This window comes from Peromyscus leucopus, chromosome 7 (assembly GCF_004664715.2).
Source record: "Peromyscus leucopus breed LL Stock chromosome 7, UCI_PerLeu_2.1, whole genome shotgun sequence".
Taxonomy (NCBI): domain Eukaryota; kingdom Metazoa; phylum Chordata; class Mammalia; order Rodentia; family Cricetidae; genus Peromyscus; species Peromyscus leucopus.
This window is the reverse complement of record NC_051069.1, coordinates 114,642,876-114,657,178: the sequence shown is the minus strand read 5'-3', so window position 1 is coordinate 114,657,178 and position 14,303 is coordinate 114,642,876. Positions and strand designations below refer to the sequence as shown.

Sequence of the window (14,303 nt, the reverse complement as noted above, 5' to 3'; positions counted from 1 at the left end):
AAAGTATGTTTTAGATGTAAGTCTGAATTAATTTTCTTGTTGCTGTGATAAAAAGCAACTCAGGGAGTTTATTCTGACCCACAGTTTGAGAGGATAGTCTACTATGGCAGGGAAGGCATGGTGGCAAGAACATTAACAGGCAGCTGCTCACATTATATACACAGTCAGGAAGCAAAGAGACTAATCCTTATATTCAGCTTGCTTTATGCTTTTATTCAGCCTGACCTAGCCTAGGGGATGATACCACTCACATTCACAGTGTGTCTTCCCTCCCTAATTAAAATGTTCTAGAAACATGCTCAGGCATATCAGATATTTCAGAGGGAGGAGCTGAGGGAGTGTTAGACAGGGTCTCAATATGTAACTCTGGCTGTCCTGTAGGTCAGACTGGGCTTGAACTCACAGAGAGCCATCGGCCTCTGTGACTGCTGGGATTAAAGGCTCTTCAGGTATGTTTCTATGGTGATTCTAAATCCAATCTTTGACACTGATGAAGAATCATCACAAAGTCCCTTATCAGCTACATCATCTGTTACTTTTTCTCTTCATTTAACTCTGCCCTATGAAGCACAGAAGTTTGAAATTTCAATTGTTTACTTTTTAATGTGGAGGAGTATGTGCACTGACCTGTGTGTGTACATGCAAAGGTCAAACTGTCTTCTTCTATTAGGCTTCACCTTATTTTTTGAGACAGAATCTCTCATTGAACCTGGAGCTCACAGATGGGCTGGCCACAAAGCTCCAAGATCTACATGTCTCTACCATCTTCTGACCTCCAAGGACACTGTTCACATGTGGTGCACATATACACCCACATGAAAAACCCCCAGCCCTTTAATTTTCTTACCATTTACTTTTGGGTGTGTATGCACGTTGGCGTATGTGTAGATCTGTGTGGAGGCTACAGGATAACTTGGTATGACTCATTCTCTCCTTACACTATGTGAGTTCCAGGATCAAACTCGGGCTTTCAGGCTTGGCAGCCAAGCCTGCTGAGCCATCTCATCTGCCCGTTGATCTTACCTTAAGCAAAAAATTTTAATGAAACATTTAATTTTTTAATGATGCCAGATGTATTGTGGCACATGCCTTTAATTCTAGTACTAGGGAGACACAGGAAGGCAGATTTCTATGAGTCCAAGGCCAGTCATGTCTACATGGCTACATAGTGAGATCTTGTCTAAAAAAAAAAAAAAAAAAAAAAAAAAAAAATTAGGCCGGGCGGTGGTGGCGCACGCCTTTAATCCCAGCACTCGGGAGGCAGAGGCAGGCGGATTTCTGTGAGTTCAAGGCCAGCCTGGGCTACCAAATGAGTTCCAGGAAAGGTGCAAAGCTACACAGAGAAACCCTGTCTCAAAAAACAAAAAAACAAAACAAAAAAAAAAAAAAATTAAATAAAAAATTAAAAATAGGTATGGTGTCGCATGCATTCTGGAGTCATAGGTGGATCTCTAAGTTCAAGGCCAGCTCCACTGTAGAGCAGCTCCAGGACAGCCAGGGCTACACAGAGAAACCTTGTCTCAAGAAAAATCAAAACCAAAAAAAAAAAAAAACCAAACCAAATAAATAAATAAAATTTTAATAACCTTTTTTTCTCTTTTTTAAAGAAAGATCCATTTTTTGTGTATGAGTATACTGTCTGCATGTAAGAGTGCCACATGAACGCAATGCCCATGGAGGTCAGAAGAGGCCATCAGATGCCCTGGAACTGGGGTTACAGATGGTTATGAGCTGACTTGTGGGTGTTGGAACCAGCCCTGTGTCCTCTGCAAGAGCAACAAGTGATCTTAACTACTAAGCCATCTCTCTAACTCCTGTTTTCATATTTTTAGATCTTTACAGTAGCTGCTCTGGAACTTACCATATAATCTTGACTTATCAAAACCAACTTCAGGTTTATATTAGTTTCCTTTAAATGATCCAGCAATGTTCTGCTGTGGTATTAGTATATATATCTATCAAATTTACACTCATAGTAACTCACTGTTATAGCTATTCTTTTATCATCTATAGTCATTTCCTTAGTCCACTATGGCTTTGTTTCAACGCGTCTCTTCTGTTATTGTTACCAAATGTGTTATACGTACAATATATATTATATGTCCAAAATTACAAGCACTTAGACAATTTTTTAATCAGTTAAGGAGAAAACTAAACATTTACAGCATCTATATAATCACATAATTACCTTTACTATTCTCATTGAGGTCTCTTGCTTTCAGCCTGAAGGACCTCTTACCAGTTTTTTGTAAGGCAGGTCTTTGAGCGATAAATCCTCCCAGTTCTTGGTATCTGTTGTCTTCATTTCACTACTCTGAAATGACTACTTAATCTATAATCAACTTTACTGGACCTTAATTCTTTTTTTTTTTTTTTTTTGGTTTTTCAAGACAGGGTTTCTCTGCGTAGCTTTGCGCCTTTCCTGGAGCTCACTTGGTAGCCCAGGCTGGCCTCGAACTCACAGAGATCCACCTGGCTCTGCCTCCCGAGTGCTGGGATTAAAGGCGTGTGCCACCACCACCCGGCTAGACCTTAATTCTTAGTGGACTTCCTTCTTTCTTCTGATAGTTCAGATTTGTAACTGGGGTTCCTCTACTGAGTATTTTATTCCAGCTATTAGACTTTTCAACTCTAGAGCTTTCATTTGGTTCTCTTTTATAACTCCTCTCTTTCGTGAGCTCCACTTGATTTAGCAGTATCTTGTGCCTTCCTTTACTACTTTGTGTGTCCCTTAAGTTCTGGGAATATATTTATAATGGCTAATGTGTGTGTGTGTGTGTGTGTGTGTATGCGCGCGCACGCACACGCACTCGAGTTTGTGCATGTATGTGTACTTGTGTGGTGCACAGATGCACGTGGACATGTGGAAGCCAGTAGACAGTGTCAAGTGTCCTCTATTACTCTCTGCCGTACTCTGAATGACAAGGGCTGTCACTGACCCTGGAGCTCAGTGGTTCACTCAGCCTGGCTGGCCAGCGAGCTCCGGAGACCTTCCTGCCTCTATCCTGCATCACAGCTTTTACACGGTGCTCAGGATCAAAGTGCAGACCCTCATACTTGCACGGCAAGCAGTGCACTGACTGAACAACTCCCGACAGCCTTTTTCGTTAACTCTGACCCCTGTTCACTCACAGGGACTTCTGTAGCTAGCTTTCCCATACCCACCTCTTCTTCCTTCCTTGTACAGGTCATATTTTCCCATTGGTTTTTTTTTTTTCATATCTCATAGTTTTTGATGTTTTGGACATTTCAGATAATATATTTTAGTGACTCTGGGTACTGGTGCCCCTATCCAGGGCTTCTATTTTGTGAGAGACGGGCAGCACTCTCTGTCCTTGTATTTTTGAGGCAGAGCTTGCCATGTAACCGGTTGGAGGATTTAACAAAATCTACTTATCCCACAGTGTGAAGGCCTATGACATTTCCCCACAGGGAGATGTTGATTTGGGTAGTTAACCTTGAATGACATGGCTTTGGTCTTTCCTTTCCATGACCATCTAGCTGTTAAACTCTAATTGTGGCTTGTTTTTCTAATATTTGTAACAACGCCCTAGGGCACAACTTGTATACAAACTAGCCTACTGAATTACGGGTTACTCTGAGGGAACTGCTGCTGAGGTAAATGTTTGATCTTTAGTCTTCCCTAAGGAGAGTTCCCTAAAACTTTCTTGAAAACTGGAAAACATTCAGTCTAGGCTGTATCTTCATAAAATCCAATCTTCTCTTGCTAAAACCTAGTATTCTCAAGACTACCTTCAGGCATGAACTTTCCTGCTGTGTTTCAGGTGAAGTTATTTCCTTTGGGGTAAGATCAGGACAGTCTGGGTTTTGTTTGTTTGGGGGGTTTGGTGCTAGGGGTTGAATCTTGGGTCACCTGCAGGCACATGCTTTATCAGAGCTATACCCCTAGTCAACAACTCTGTTTTAAGTCCTGATCCTCTCCATTCCTCAGGCAAAAATCTCTGAGCCAGGATTCTAGAAATGGGCAATGGTGAAAATGGTAAGCTTTTCTCTGAGATGTCCCCTTCCCCAATTCCAGGACGGAGTCTTTGGTGGAAAAACACACAGTAGGTTGAGGTTTCAACTTGCCTTTCCTGAGGTCAATAACCGCCTCACAAGTCAAACTTGGGGCAAAAGCGGTCAGGTCCTAAATCATCTCAGTACGCCACACCCTGATCCACAGGTAGGAACTGAGTAGAAAAAGGAGGCCCCACCTTCCTAGAACGCAGCCTCAGCAACAAGGAGTGGAATGTGTCTAACTCATCCGACGGGGGAAAGAAGCATTGACAGTCTTGATTCAAACTACTGCTTCTCACCTTATTCAATTTTCTTTTTTTTTTTTTTTTTTTTTTTGGTTTTTCGAGACAGGGTTTCTCTGTGTAGCTTTGCGCCTTTCCTGGGACTCACTTGGTAGACCAGGCTGGCCTCGAACTCACAGAGATCCACCTGGCTCTGCCTCCCGAGTGCTGGGATTAAAGGCGTGCGCCACCACTGCCCGGCTTCAATTTTCATTGATATCTTGTTGTAACACTTGCTGTTCACCCTTACAACTATTACCAAAGCTTGTTTTCAAAAGCATCTTCACCAGCTTTGGAGTGGACTATGTCAGGGGAGCACCTGATACTGTCATGCTTAAGTCAATCCTATCTAAAAGCAAAGCTGAAGAGCTGAGTAGTCGGTGCCGACAGGGTCCCGAGGACCTGTAACGCTGAAATGATGAACTATACAGTTCTGAGTAGAAACAATCTGGTAACCCCTGATCTACTGTCACGCTCGCCAATGCTGCTGGCAACACTTTGGGTAGCAAACAATAAATTGCTTAAAGTATCATCCTGGCTAAAAGCTTAGTCGGAAGTTCAAAATCTTGAGGCACTTTTCATATGTAAGAAGGAAAAATTAAAGGTTTTTTCTACCTTTTTTTTTTCTAGTCTTGGTTTTTTGAGCCAGGGTTTCTCTGTGTAGCCCTGGCTTTTCTGCACTTGCTTTGTAGATCAGGCTGGCCTCAAACTCACAGAGACCCTCCTGCTGCTGCCTCCCAAGGCATCACCACCACCCCCTTATAGAGGCTTTTGCCACATTCAGTAGCCCAGGCTGACCTTGAACTCTCACAATTCTCTGGCTCAGGCTCCTAAGCACTGGGTTTACAGGTGTCAGCTGGGTTTACAGGTGTGTGCTGACAAAAATCTTTCACCAAGATGTTGGCAACATCAACCAATCAAACAATTCTTTCTTCCATCAGATACCAGTTGAGTATCCTTTAATTCAATTCAATTCTGACACACTCTTCTTGGAATGTTAAATCTCATAGGTATTTTTTTTTCAATTTATTTATTTATTATGTACACAGAAGAGGGCGCCAGACCTCATTAACAGATGGTTATGAGCCACCGTGTGGGTGCTGGGAATTGAACTCGGGACCTCGGGAAGAGCAGTCAGTGCTCTTATCCTATGAGCCATCTCTCCAGCCCCACAAGATCTTTTTAAATGCCTAAGGTAAGGCGTGTGGGAAAGGGTCCTGAGCTTGTATGCCCACTCCTATCGAACATGTTCAGCTGGAAGCTCTCTAAAGCCCATCCTTTTGGGAGTTTATGGAGGCTTAATTATATAGGCATTATTGATTAAATCATTGGCCTTTAGTGATCAATATAACCATCAGTCCCAGCTTGAGAGAAGAATTGAGAAGTCCCAACCTAAAGATGCCTTTCTGGCAACCAAGCTGAATCCTAAAAACTGAAGCCTGGCAACAACAGCTAACTCATTAGCACACAAGAAGACACTTACTACTTTGGAGATTTTAGACACAATAGGCCAGGAAACCAGATCAAATACATTGCAGTAACACGGGTACCTACCCGACTAGTTTTTGGTTGTTGTTTTGTTTTTCGAGAGTTAAATGTATAAATGTCTGACACTTGGAAAGTGCTCAGGGCTGTGGATATAATAACCCAGTGATGGAGTGCTTGCACAGCATGCACACGCGCGCGCGCCCACACACACACACACACACACACACACACACACACACACACACGTTTTCAACAAATGATAGCTATTATCACCATGTTAGAAACTATGGAAAGTAAATATAAGTTACTCTTTCCAAAAAGAGTTTTCCCTAGAAACTTTAAAGTTTGGAACTGGGAAAAGTACAAACTTTCAACAACACTAGATGTAAATTTTTAGACCTAACGTACATAATAATACCTAATGAAAAACCTCCTGGAATTTTAAGCACAAGCCCTACACACCGTAAACCAGTTCGTTACTACTACAGGAGATTCCAGTTTTTTCCAAAAACAAATGAATGAAAATAACCTTCAAGAAGGCCAAAACCAAGAGACCCACGTTTTTGGTGTTTTTTTAAAAAAAAAAAAAAAACAAACAAACAACAACAACAACAAAACCCGGCAACAACAACCAGCTTTAACTTGTGATCTGGGCCTAGATAGTCCTTTCCGGTTCTTGACCATCTCCACCCTTGCCCAGAGAAGGGCAGATACAGAATCCCTCAAGCTTCCACCTCGCCTGTCACCGCAGCGAGGCCGCCCCGTGGGTGGGGACGCGCGCCCGGGACGGACAGCCAGGGATTCCGTGGCTCTCCGCTCTTAGTCCGTCGGGACTGGGCGGCCGGTTACCTCGCAGTTGAACTCCATCTCGGCGTCCATGGTGACGATCCGCACCGTGAATGTCTTGGGCTGCTTCCTCTTGAGCGAGCTGAAGCTCATGCGGGAGGCGATGGCTCCAGCCATGGCGGGGGGTTCTGGCCTGGGACCCTCTCACCCCTCGGCCCGCGTTCTGGGTCTATTAGCCCCCCTGGAGGAGCTGCACAGGCCTCAGGGCCACCATGGTGGCCGGCCGGCCGGCCCGAGACGGACTTAGGCTGCGTGGGTCCCCAGCGGCCACCATGGGCCGCGAGGACCCGGCCCTCGGTGCGGAAAGCCGAGTTAGGGGACAGTCTCGGAGAGCAAGCAGCGCGGACGGGACGCGGGGCAGGAGCGGGCGCGGCCCGGCGCTCGGAGACTCGGGCCGGGGACGCCGGGGACGCCCCTGGACTGGAAGCCTGGACGGCTGCGGCGCGGACGCCGCGCGCCTCTCAGCGGCCCGACGGGGGTCGCGGGGCCGCGCAGGAGTCGGGAGCGCACGCGCGCGGCGCGTGCGTGTCTGTCACCCGCTCGGCTCCGCGCGCCCTCGGGAAGCGGCCTCCACCAACCCCCTCCTCAGCGACCCGCCGGGCCCCCGCCCCGCCCTCAGGCCGCTCAGAACGCTACACACGGACGCAACCTAACCGGTCCTCTCCCCGACACTGTGATTGGCTAGAACGCCAAAGGAAGCGGGACTTCCTCTCCGCCCCGCCTCCTCTAGGACCACTCCACCAATTGGAAGTTGCACTGAGCCAGGGGCGCGGGTCTGTACTCGGCGTTGAGTGGCTATGGAGGCGGTCACTCCGAACGCTTTTGTTCGTAAAGAATACGCCTACTCTAGCAAGACTGGTTGAGAAGGCGCCTTTCCCGGGAAACCTGTGGAGGCCCCGGCGGCCCCGCACGCGGTCCCTCGCGGTCAGAGACGCCTTTCCAGAAGTGCGTTGGCCCGGAGCTTAAGCCGTATTTGGGACACCGGCCGCAATTCCTTTTTGGCACCTAATTACATGTATTGACCTGTATTTCTCAAACTTTAAAAACACGCAGAGAGGCTTCTTAAAGTGGCTCCCACTTTCCTGCCTGATCCCCCAGCTTCTCTTTAGGAGAGTTACAATTACCAAATGGATGGTGACTGCCCTTCCTTACTACCTGAAGCTTGTTTAACACATACAGAAAGCCTTCGAAAGGTGTCTGACTAGGTTGAATCCTATGAAAATGAGCTGCATCAAAAAGGATGGGAAAATTAAAAGCATTTTCATTTTGTCCTCTGCATTTTATTTATTTTCCAAACTACATATGTTGTGCCTAGGTCGCAAGACCCCCAAGCAAGACCACCACAGGACCATTAGCCGATGCAAGCCCACAGAGGTTTTTAATAACAAAACCAGCAAGCTTGGTCAGTCATCCAACATCCGACACCTGTGGAGGAGAACAGCCCCGAGCACTCACTTGAAGGGGTTTATATAGGAAAGGTTTACGTGTGCAGCTTGGGATTGGACGAGGGGGCTAGGGGTGAGGTAGTTCTTTTTTTGTTTGTTTGTTTGTTTTAAGACAGGGTTTCTCTGTGTAGCTTTGGAGCCTGTCTTGGATTTCGCTCTGTAACCCAGGCTGGCTTCAAACTCAGAGATCCGCCTGCCTCTGCCTCCCGAGTGCTCCACCACCGCCCGGCTGTGAGGTAGTTCTTTGAAGTTACTGGCTGAACTATAAGCATGAGGTTACTGATGGCTAACAGGATTCAGGGTATCTACAGAGAATTTTTTTTACACCCTGTCTCCTGCTTTTGTTGAACCCAGGATATATACATTCAGATTTATTGTTCCAGTCCTACTCTCCTCTAAAGTCAACTTCTGGTCAATTGAGCCCATTACTCCCCATATCTTGTTTAGCCAAGTCCAGGATACATAGATTTATTGTCCCAGCCTTATAAGTTCAACTTCTGATCACCTCTAAAACTGCTGATCAGCAAATACCTTTGGAGGAGAGGAGGGGGAAGCGCCTCTCAAGATGGCTACTGATTTTTCCTTCACATACATGTAGTACTTGTACCTTAATGTCATCAAGTGTTATATAGGAGAATTTCTGCTTTCTAGGGGAGTTGTAGAGTTTTATTTTAAAGATATATGTCCCAGTCACTGTCCTTTTGCTGTGAAGAGACACCATAACCAAGACAACTCTTGCTTGTTTGTTTGTGTTTTTCGAGACAGGATTTCTTTGTGTAGCTTTGGTGCCTATACTGGATCTCGCTCTGTAGACCAGGCTGCCCTCGAACTCACAGAGATCCACCTGCCTCTGCCTCCGGAGTGCTGGTATTAAAGGCGTGCGCCACCACTGCCCGGCTAAGACAACTATTATAAAAGAAAGCATTTAATTGGGGGCTTGCTTACAGTTTCAGAGGTTTAATCCATTATGGTGGGGATCATGGTGGTATGCATGGTGCTAGAGCAGTAGCTGAGAGTTATATCCTGATCCGTAGGCTCAGGAAAAAACTGAGGCGATAGAGTCTCCTGCTTGACTCAGATCTAGAGAGACAAGGCTAAATAGAAATGGGACCTCGGTCTGCTCTTACCAGTGTGCTACAGAGGCTTCTAATGTCTCATTGCTAAAGCTTCAAAAAATGAGACTAACAGGAACAAAATTTAAGGATTTATATGTATGACAATGTCATGATGAAACCCATTTTTGTATGCACAGAAAGTTTAAAAAGCATTACATGAATAACATGATTGGAATTCTGTAGTATTCAGCAGACATTGCTGCTGTATATAGAACTATACTTGTATGGTGACCCTAGGGAGCACCAGTCGGGACAGGAACTGCTGCCTGGACCCACCAGAGAGGATGCCACCAAAGTGATCCTTCAGGGTACTGTGAGCTTGGTGTGGGATTCTTTTCATTTTTATTGCTTCAGTTCTTCTCTGCTGGTGGGAAAACCAGGTTGGATTCTTCCCTGGGCTTCCCACAGAGACAACAAATAACCCAGGACCAAAGATACTGCCAGCAAATGAGTGATATGGGGAAGCCACTGAGGAGAAGCAAAAGGAAGTAGATCACACAGCAGGAGCTAAAATATAACGTTGATGATCAGTAATAGTTCATTTTTATAGAAGACTTGCTAGGTACTAGGCTCAGGGCTAATCTGCAAAATACTCTATTTAAAGTTCCTGGGAAGATGTCCAGGTAAGATAGGTTGTTCTGAATCTCAAAAGAGAGAGCCAGAAATGAAAATAGATATGATAGGGGTTGGAGATAGCTCAGTGATTAAGAGCATTTAGTGTTATTACACAGGCCCTGAGTTCAATCCCTAGCACCCAAGTGGGAGAGCTCACAATAGCCTGTAAATCCAGCTACAGGGGATCTGATGCCGTCTTGCTGGGCTCCTCAGGTACCTGCACTCACGTGCAGGTTCCAACACACACAATTAAAAAAATAAAATGAGTGAGGTGGCTGAAGAGATGGCTATGTGGTTAAGAACACTAGCTCCTCTTCCAGAGGACCTGGGTTCGATTCCTGACACATATTGTAGCTCCTAACCATCTGTAACTCCAGTTCCAGGGCATCTAAATGTGGTGCATAGATAAACATGCAGTCAAAACACCCACACACGTAAAATAAAATAAAAAATAGTAATTTTGAGGAGCTGAAGAGATGGCTCAGAGATGAAGAGCACTGACTTCTCTTTCAGAGGTCATGAGTCAATTCCTAGTAACCACATGGTGGCTCACAATCATCTATAATAAGATCTGATTCCCTCTTCTGGAGTACAGGCAAACTTGAAGAAAGAACACTGTTTATATAATAAATAAAATAAATATTTTATTTATTAATTTATTCAAATGAATTAATTTATTTTTCTATTATCAGCTTGATACAGTATAAATTCTTATCTTAATAGTGAAATGTTTCACTGAGGCTTGCTCAGTAATTGAGTAAAACCAAAACTTATTATAAGCCACGGTCATCCTAGGGTCCCCCCTGCTATGTAGCCTCCCTGGATCTGTGGGTTGCAGTCTGATTGTTCTTTGCTTTATATCTAGAATCCACTTATGAGTGAGTACATACCATGTTTGTCCTGGGTTTGGGTTACTTCACTCAGGATGATTTTTTGTAGATCCATCCATTTGCCTGCAAATTTCATGCTGTCTTTGTTTTTCTCTGCTGAGTAGTACTCCATTGTGTATATGTACCACATTTTCTTAATCCATTCTTCAGTTGACAGGCATCTAGGTTGTTTCCAGGTTCTAGTTATTACAAATAGTGCTGCTGTGAACATAGTTGAGCATATATCTTTGTGGTATGATTGAGCCTTCCTTGGGTGTATGCCCAAGAGTGGTACGGCTGGGTGATTCCTAATTTTCTGAGGAACCTCCATACTGATTTCCACAGTGGTTGTACAAGTTTACATTTCCACCAACAGTGGAGGAGTGTTCCCTTTGTTCTGCATCCTCTCCAACATTGATTGTCATTGGTGTTTTTGATCGTACCCATTCTGACAGGTGTAAGGTGGTATCTCAGAGTCGTTTTGATTTGCATTTCTCTGATGATTAAGGATGTTGAGCATTTCTTTAAATGTCTTTCAGCCAATAAAATAAATCTTTAAAAAAAAATAGTAATCTTTGCCAGGTGGTGGTAGCACACGCCTTTAATCCCAGTACTTGGGAGGCAGAGGCAGGCAGATCTCTGTGAGTTCAAGGCCCACCCCAGCTAGAGAGTGAGTTCCAGGAAATGTGCAAAAAAGCTACACAGAGAAACCCTGTCTCGAAAAAACAAAAAACAAAAAACAAAAAACAAAAAAAAAAAGTAATTTTGGGCTGGGGAGATGGCTCAGCGGTTAAAAGCACTGGCTTTTTTTCCAGAAGTCCTGAGTTCAATTCCCAGTGATCACATGGTGGCTCATCAACCATCTGTGGTGAGATCTGGTGCCCTCTTCTGACTTGCAGACATACATTCAAGCAGAACACTGTATATATAAAATAAATAAAGTTTTTTTTAAAGTAATTTTTTTTTAAATAGCATAGGAGCTGGAGAGATACACAGAAAGTTAAGAGCACTGACTGTACCAAGTATGATAGTGCACACCTTTAATCCCAGCATTGAGAAGAGGAGACAGGAGGATCTGTAAGTGTGAGGCCAGGCCAGCTAGACTGTAAGTTCCAGACAGCCAGGGATACATAGTGAGGCCCTGTCTCAAACAAACAAACAAACAAACAAACAACAGTAACAACATCCCAAAAGCACTGGCTGCTCTTCCAGAGTACCTAGGCTTGCTTTCCAGCACCCATATGGTGGCTCACAACTGTCTGTACCTGGATCCAGTGCCCTCTTCTCACTCACTCAGGCCCAGGCACGCAAACAGTGCAAATAAAAAACCACACACATTTAAAAAAATTTAATTGGGTCTGGAGAGATGGCTCAGAGGTTAAGAGCACCGACTGCTCTTCCAGAGGTCCTGAGTTCAATTCCCAGCAACCACATGGTGGCTCACAACCATCTGTAATGAGATCTGGTGCCCTCTTCTGGCCTGCAGCCATACATGCAGACAGAACACTGTATACATAATAAATAAATAAATCTTTTTAAAAAAGTATTTTAAAAATTTTATTATAAAATGTCTTTAAGGGAGAGACGGCTCAGCGGTTACTGCTCCTCCAGAGGACCCAGGTTCAATTCCCAGCACCCACATGGCGGCTCACAACTGTCTGTAACTCCAAGATCTGACACCCTCACACAGATATACATGCAGGCAAAACACCAATGCACATAAAATTAAAAAAAAATACATTAATTTAAAAAAATCTTTTAAAAAATAGATTATGGTCATTTGTTGTGGATTATTTTAACTATGTAAAGATATGTTACATTTGTTTATGTGCAGAATATTACTTTAACTGGGTAAAGGTATGTTACATTTGTTTATGCTGCATTTGTTTAATGAGGTAAGGATGTGCATTTAATTATGTAAAGATATGTTGTATCTGTTTCACCTTGTCTGCCTAAGGCACCTGATTGGTCTAATAAAAAGCTGAACAACCAATAGCTAGGCAGAGAAACGATAGGTGGGGCTGGCAGGCAGAGAGAATAAATAGGAGGAGGAATCTTGGCTCAGAAAGAAACAGAAAAGAAAAAGAGGAGAGAAGGGCGGAGGAGGAGAGACTGAGTGACACACCCAGGACAAGAAGCCAGGCAGCCACCAGACAGACAGACAGACACAGGAAGCAGTGAAAGTAAGACTCACAGAAGGAAAGAAAAGTAAAAAGCCCCCAGGCAAAATCTAGATAAAGAGAAACAGGTTACTTTAAGTTAAAAGAGCCAGCCAGAACGAGCCTAGCAGAGGCTAGGCCGAGCAGAGCATGTAGAACTAGTAAGAATTCTCGCCGGGCAGTGGTGGGAGGCAGAGCCAGGCAAATCTCTATGAGTTCGAGGCCAGCCTGATCTACAAAGTGAGTTCCAGGAAAGCCTCCAAGCCTCCAAAGCTACACAGAGAAACCCTGTCTTGAAAAAAGGATTCTCAGTGTCATGGTTTTGGAGCTGGTTGGTGGCCTAAAGAAAAAGCCTGGTACAGCCACACACACACACAAAAGCACACCACACACCCCTGCCCCACCCCAACCCCATGACACACGTCTTAATTCCAGTACTCCAGAGGCAGAGAGGCAGGTGTATCTTAAGAGTTCCAGGCCAGTCAAGGCTGCATGATGAAAGAGACCGAGCTAACAAAGGTTCACACAGAATCCTTCCAGTGGAAACTCATAAAAGAAATATTTTTTGTGAGGCTGTGATGTAGCTCAGTTAATCCTGTGCTTGCCTGGCATGCACAAAGCCCTGGGCCCATTGTGGTACAACCCTATGATCCTAGCACTCGAAGTGGAAACAGGAGGTTCACAAGTTCAGGGTCATCCTCAACCATGTGGGGAATTTGATGCATTCCAGTAGTTGTATTTCTAATGACCAGTTTGCTTTTTTTTTTTTTTTTTTTTTTTTTTTTGGTTTTTTTGAGACAGGGTTCAGGGTTTCTCTGTGTAGTTTTGGTGCCTGTCCTAGATCTCGCTCTGTAGACCAGGCTGGCCTGGAACTCACAGAGATCTGCCCGGCTGTGCCTCCTGAGTGCTGGGATTAAAGGCATGCATCATGGGGTGGGGGTGGGGGTGGTGGTGGTGGTGTGTGTGTGTGTGTGTGTGTGTCTGTACCAGGCTTTTTCTTTAGGCCACTAACCAGCTCCAAAATCATGACACTGAGATTTTTTTTTTTTTAAATGACATGTTGTGGTTTACACCTTTTTGAAAGTAATCTTTATAGTCTTTTAAAAACTGAAGCCAGGTTTGGTGGTCCACACGTGTAGTTCTATCTGTTCTATCACTCAAAAGGCTGAGACACTAAAGATGGTAGGAGCTTTGAGGCCATCCTATACTACATAGCAAGAAATTGTCTCCAAAAAGGGAGTGGAAAGGGAATGTATTGGGGAAGTCTGGGGAGAGGAGTGAGGAGTTGGGCCTGGATATGGTCAAATACATTGTTTACATGTTTGAAACTGTCAAAGAATAAATGTAAAAAGAGGGCTGGAGAGATGGCTCAGAGGTTAAGAGCACTGCTTGTTCTTCCAAAGATCCTGAGTTCAATTCCCAGCAATCACAAGGTGGTTCACAACCATCTGTAGTGAGATCTGATGCC

The 14,303-nt window shown here is 44.5% G+C and overlaps 1 protein-coding gene across 7 annotated transcripts in view; it reads right to left on the bottom strand.

Annotated features, from left to right (window-relative positions):
- Nf2 (neurofibromin 2) overlaps positions 1–7,310 on the bottom strand; it is an 85,761-nt gene extending 78,451 nt beyond the window's left edge. For 2 of the 7 annotated variants that reach the window (XM_028870640.2, XM_028870639.2), the window contains exon 1: positions 6,636–7,310. In XM_028870640.2, coding sequence (XP_028726473.1) covers positions 6,636–6,749 — 114 coding nt within the window. In that variant the 5' untranslated portion in view covers positions 6,750–7,310. The remainder of the gene's footprint in view (positions 1–6,635) is intronic. The other 5 variants (XM_028870642.2, XM_037208114.1, XM_037208115.1 and 2 more) reach the window with 5 other exon arrangements.
- Between the last annotated feature and the right edge of the window lie 6,993 nt (positions 7,311–14,303).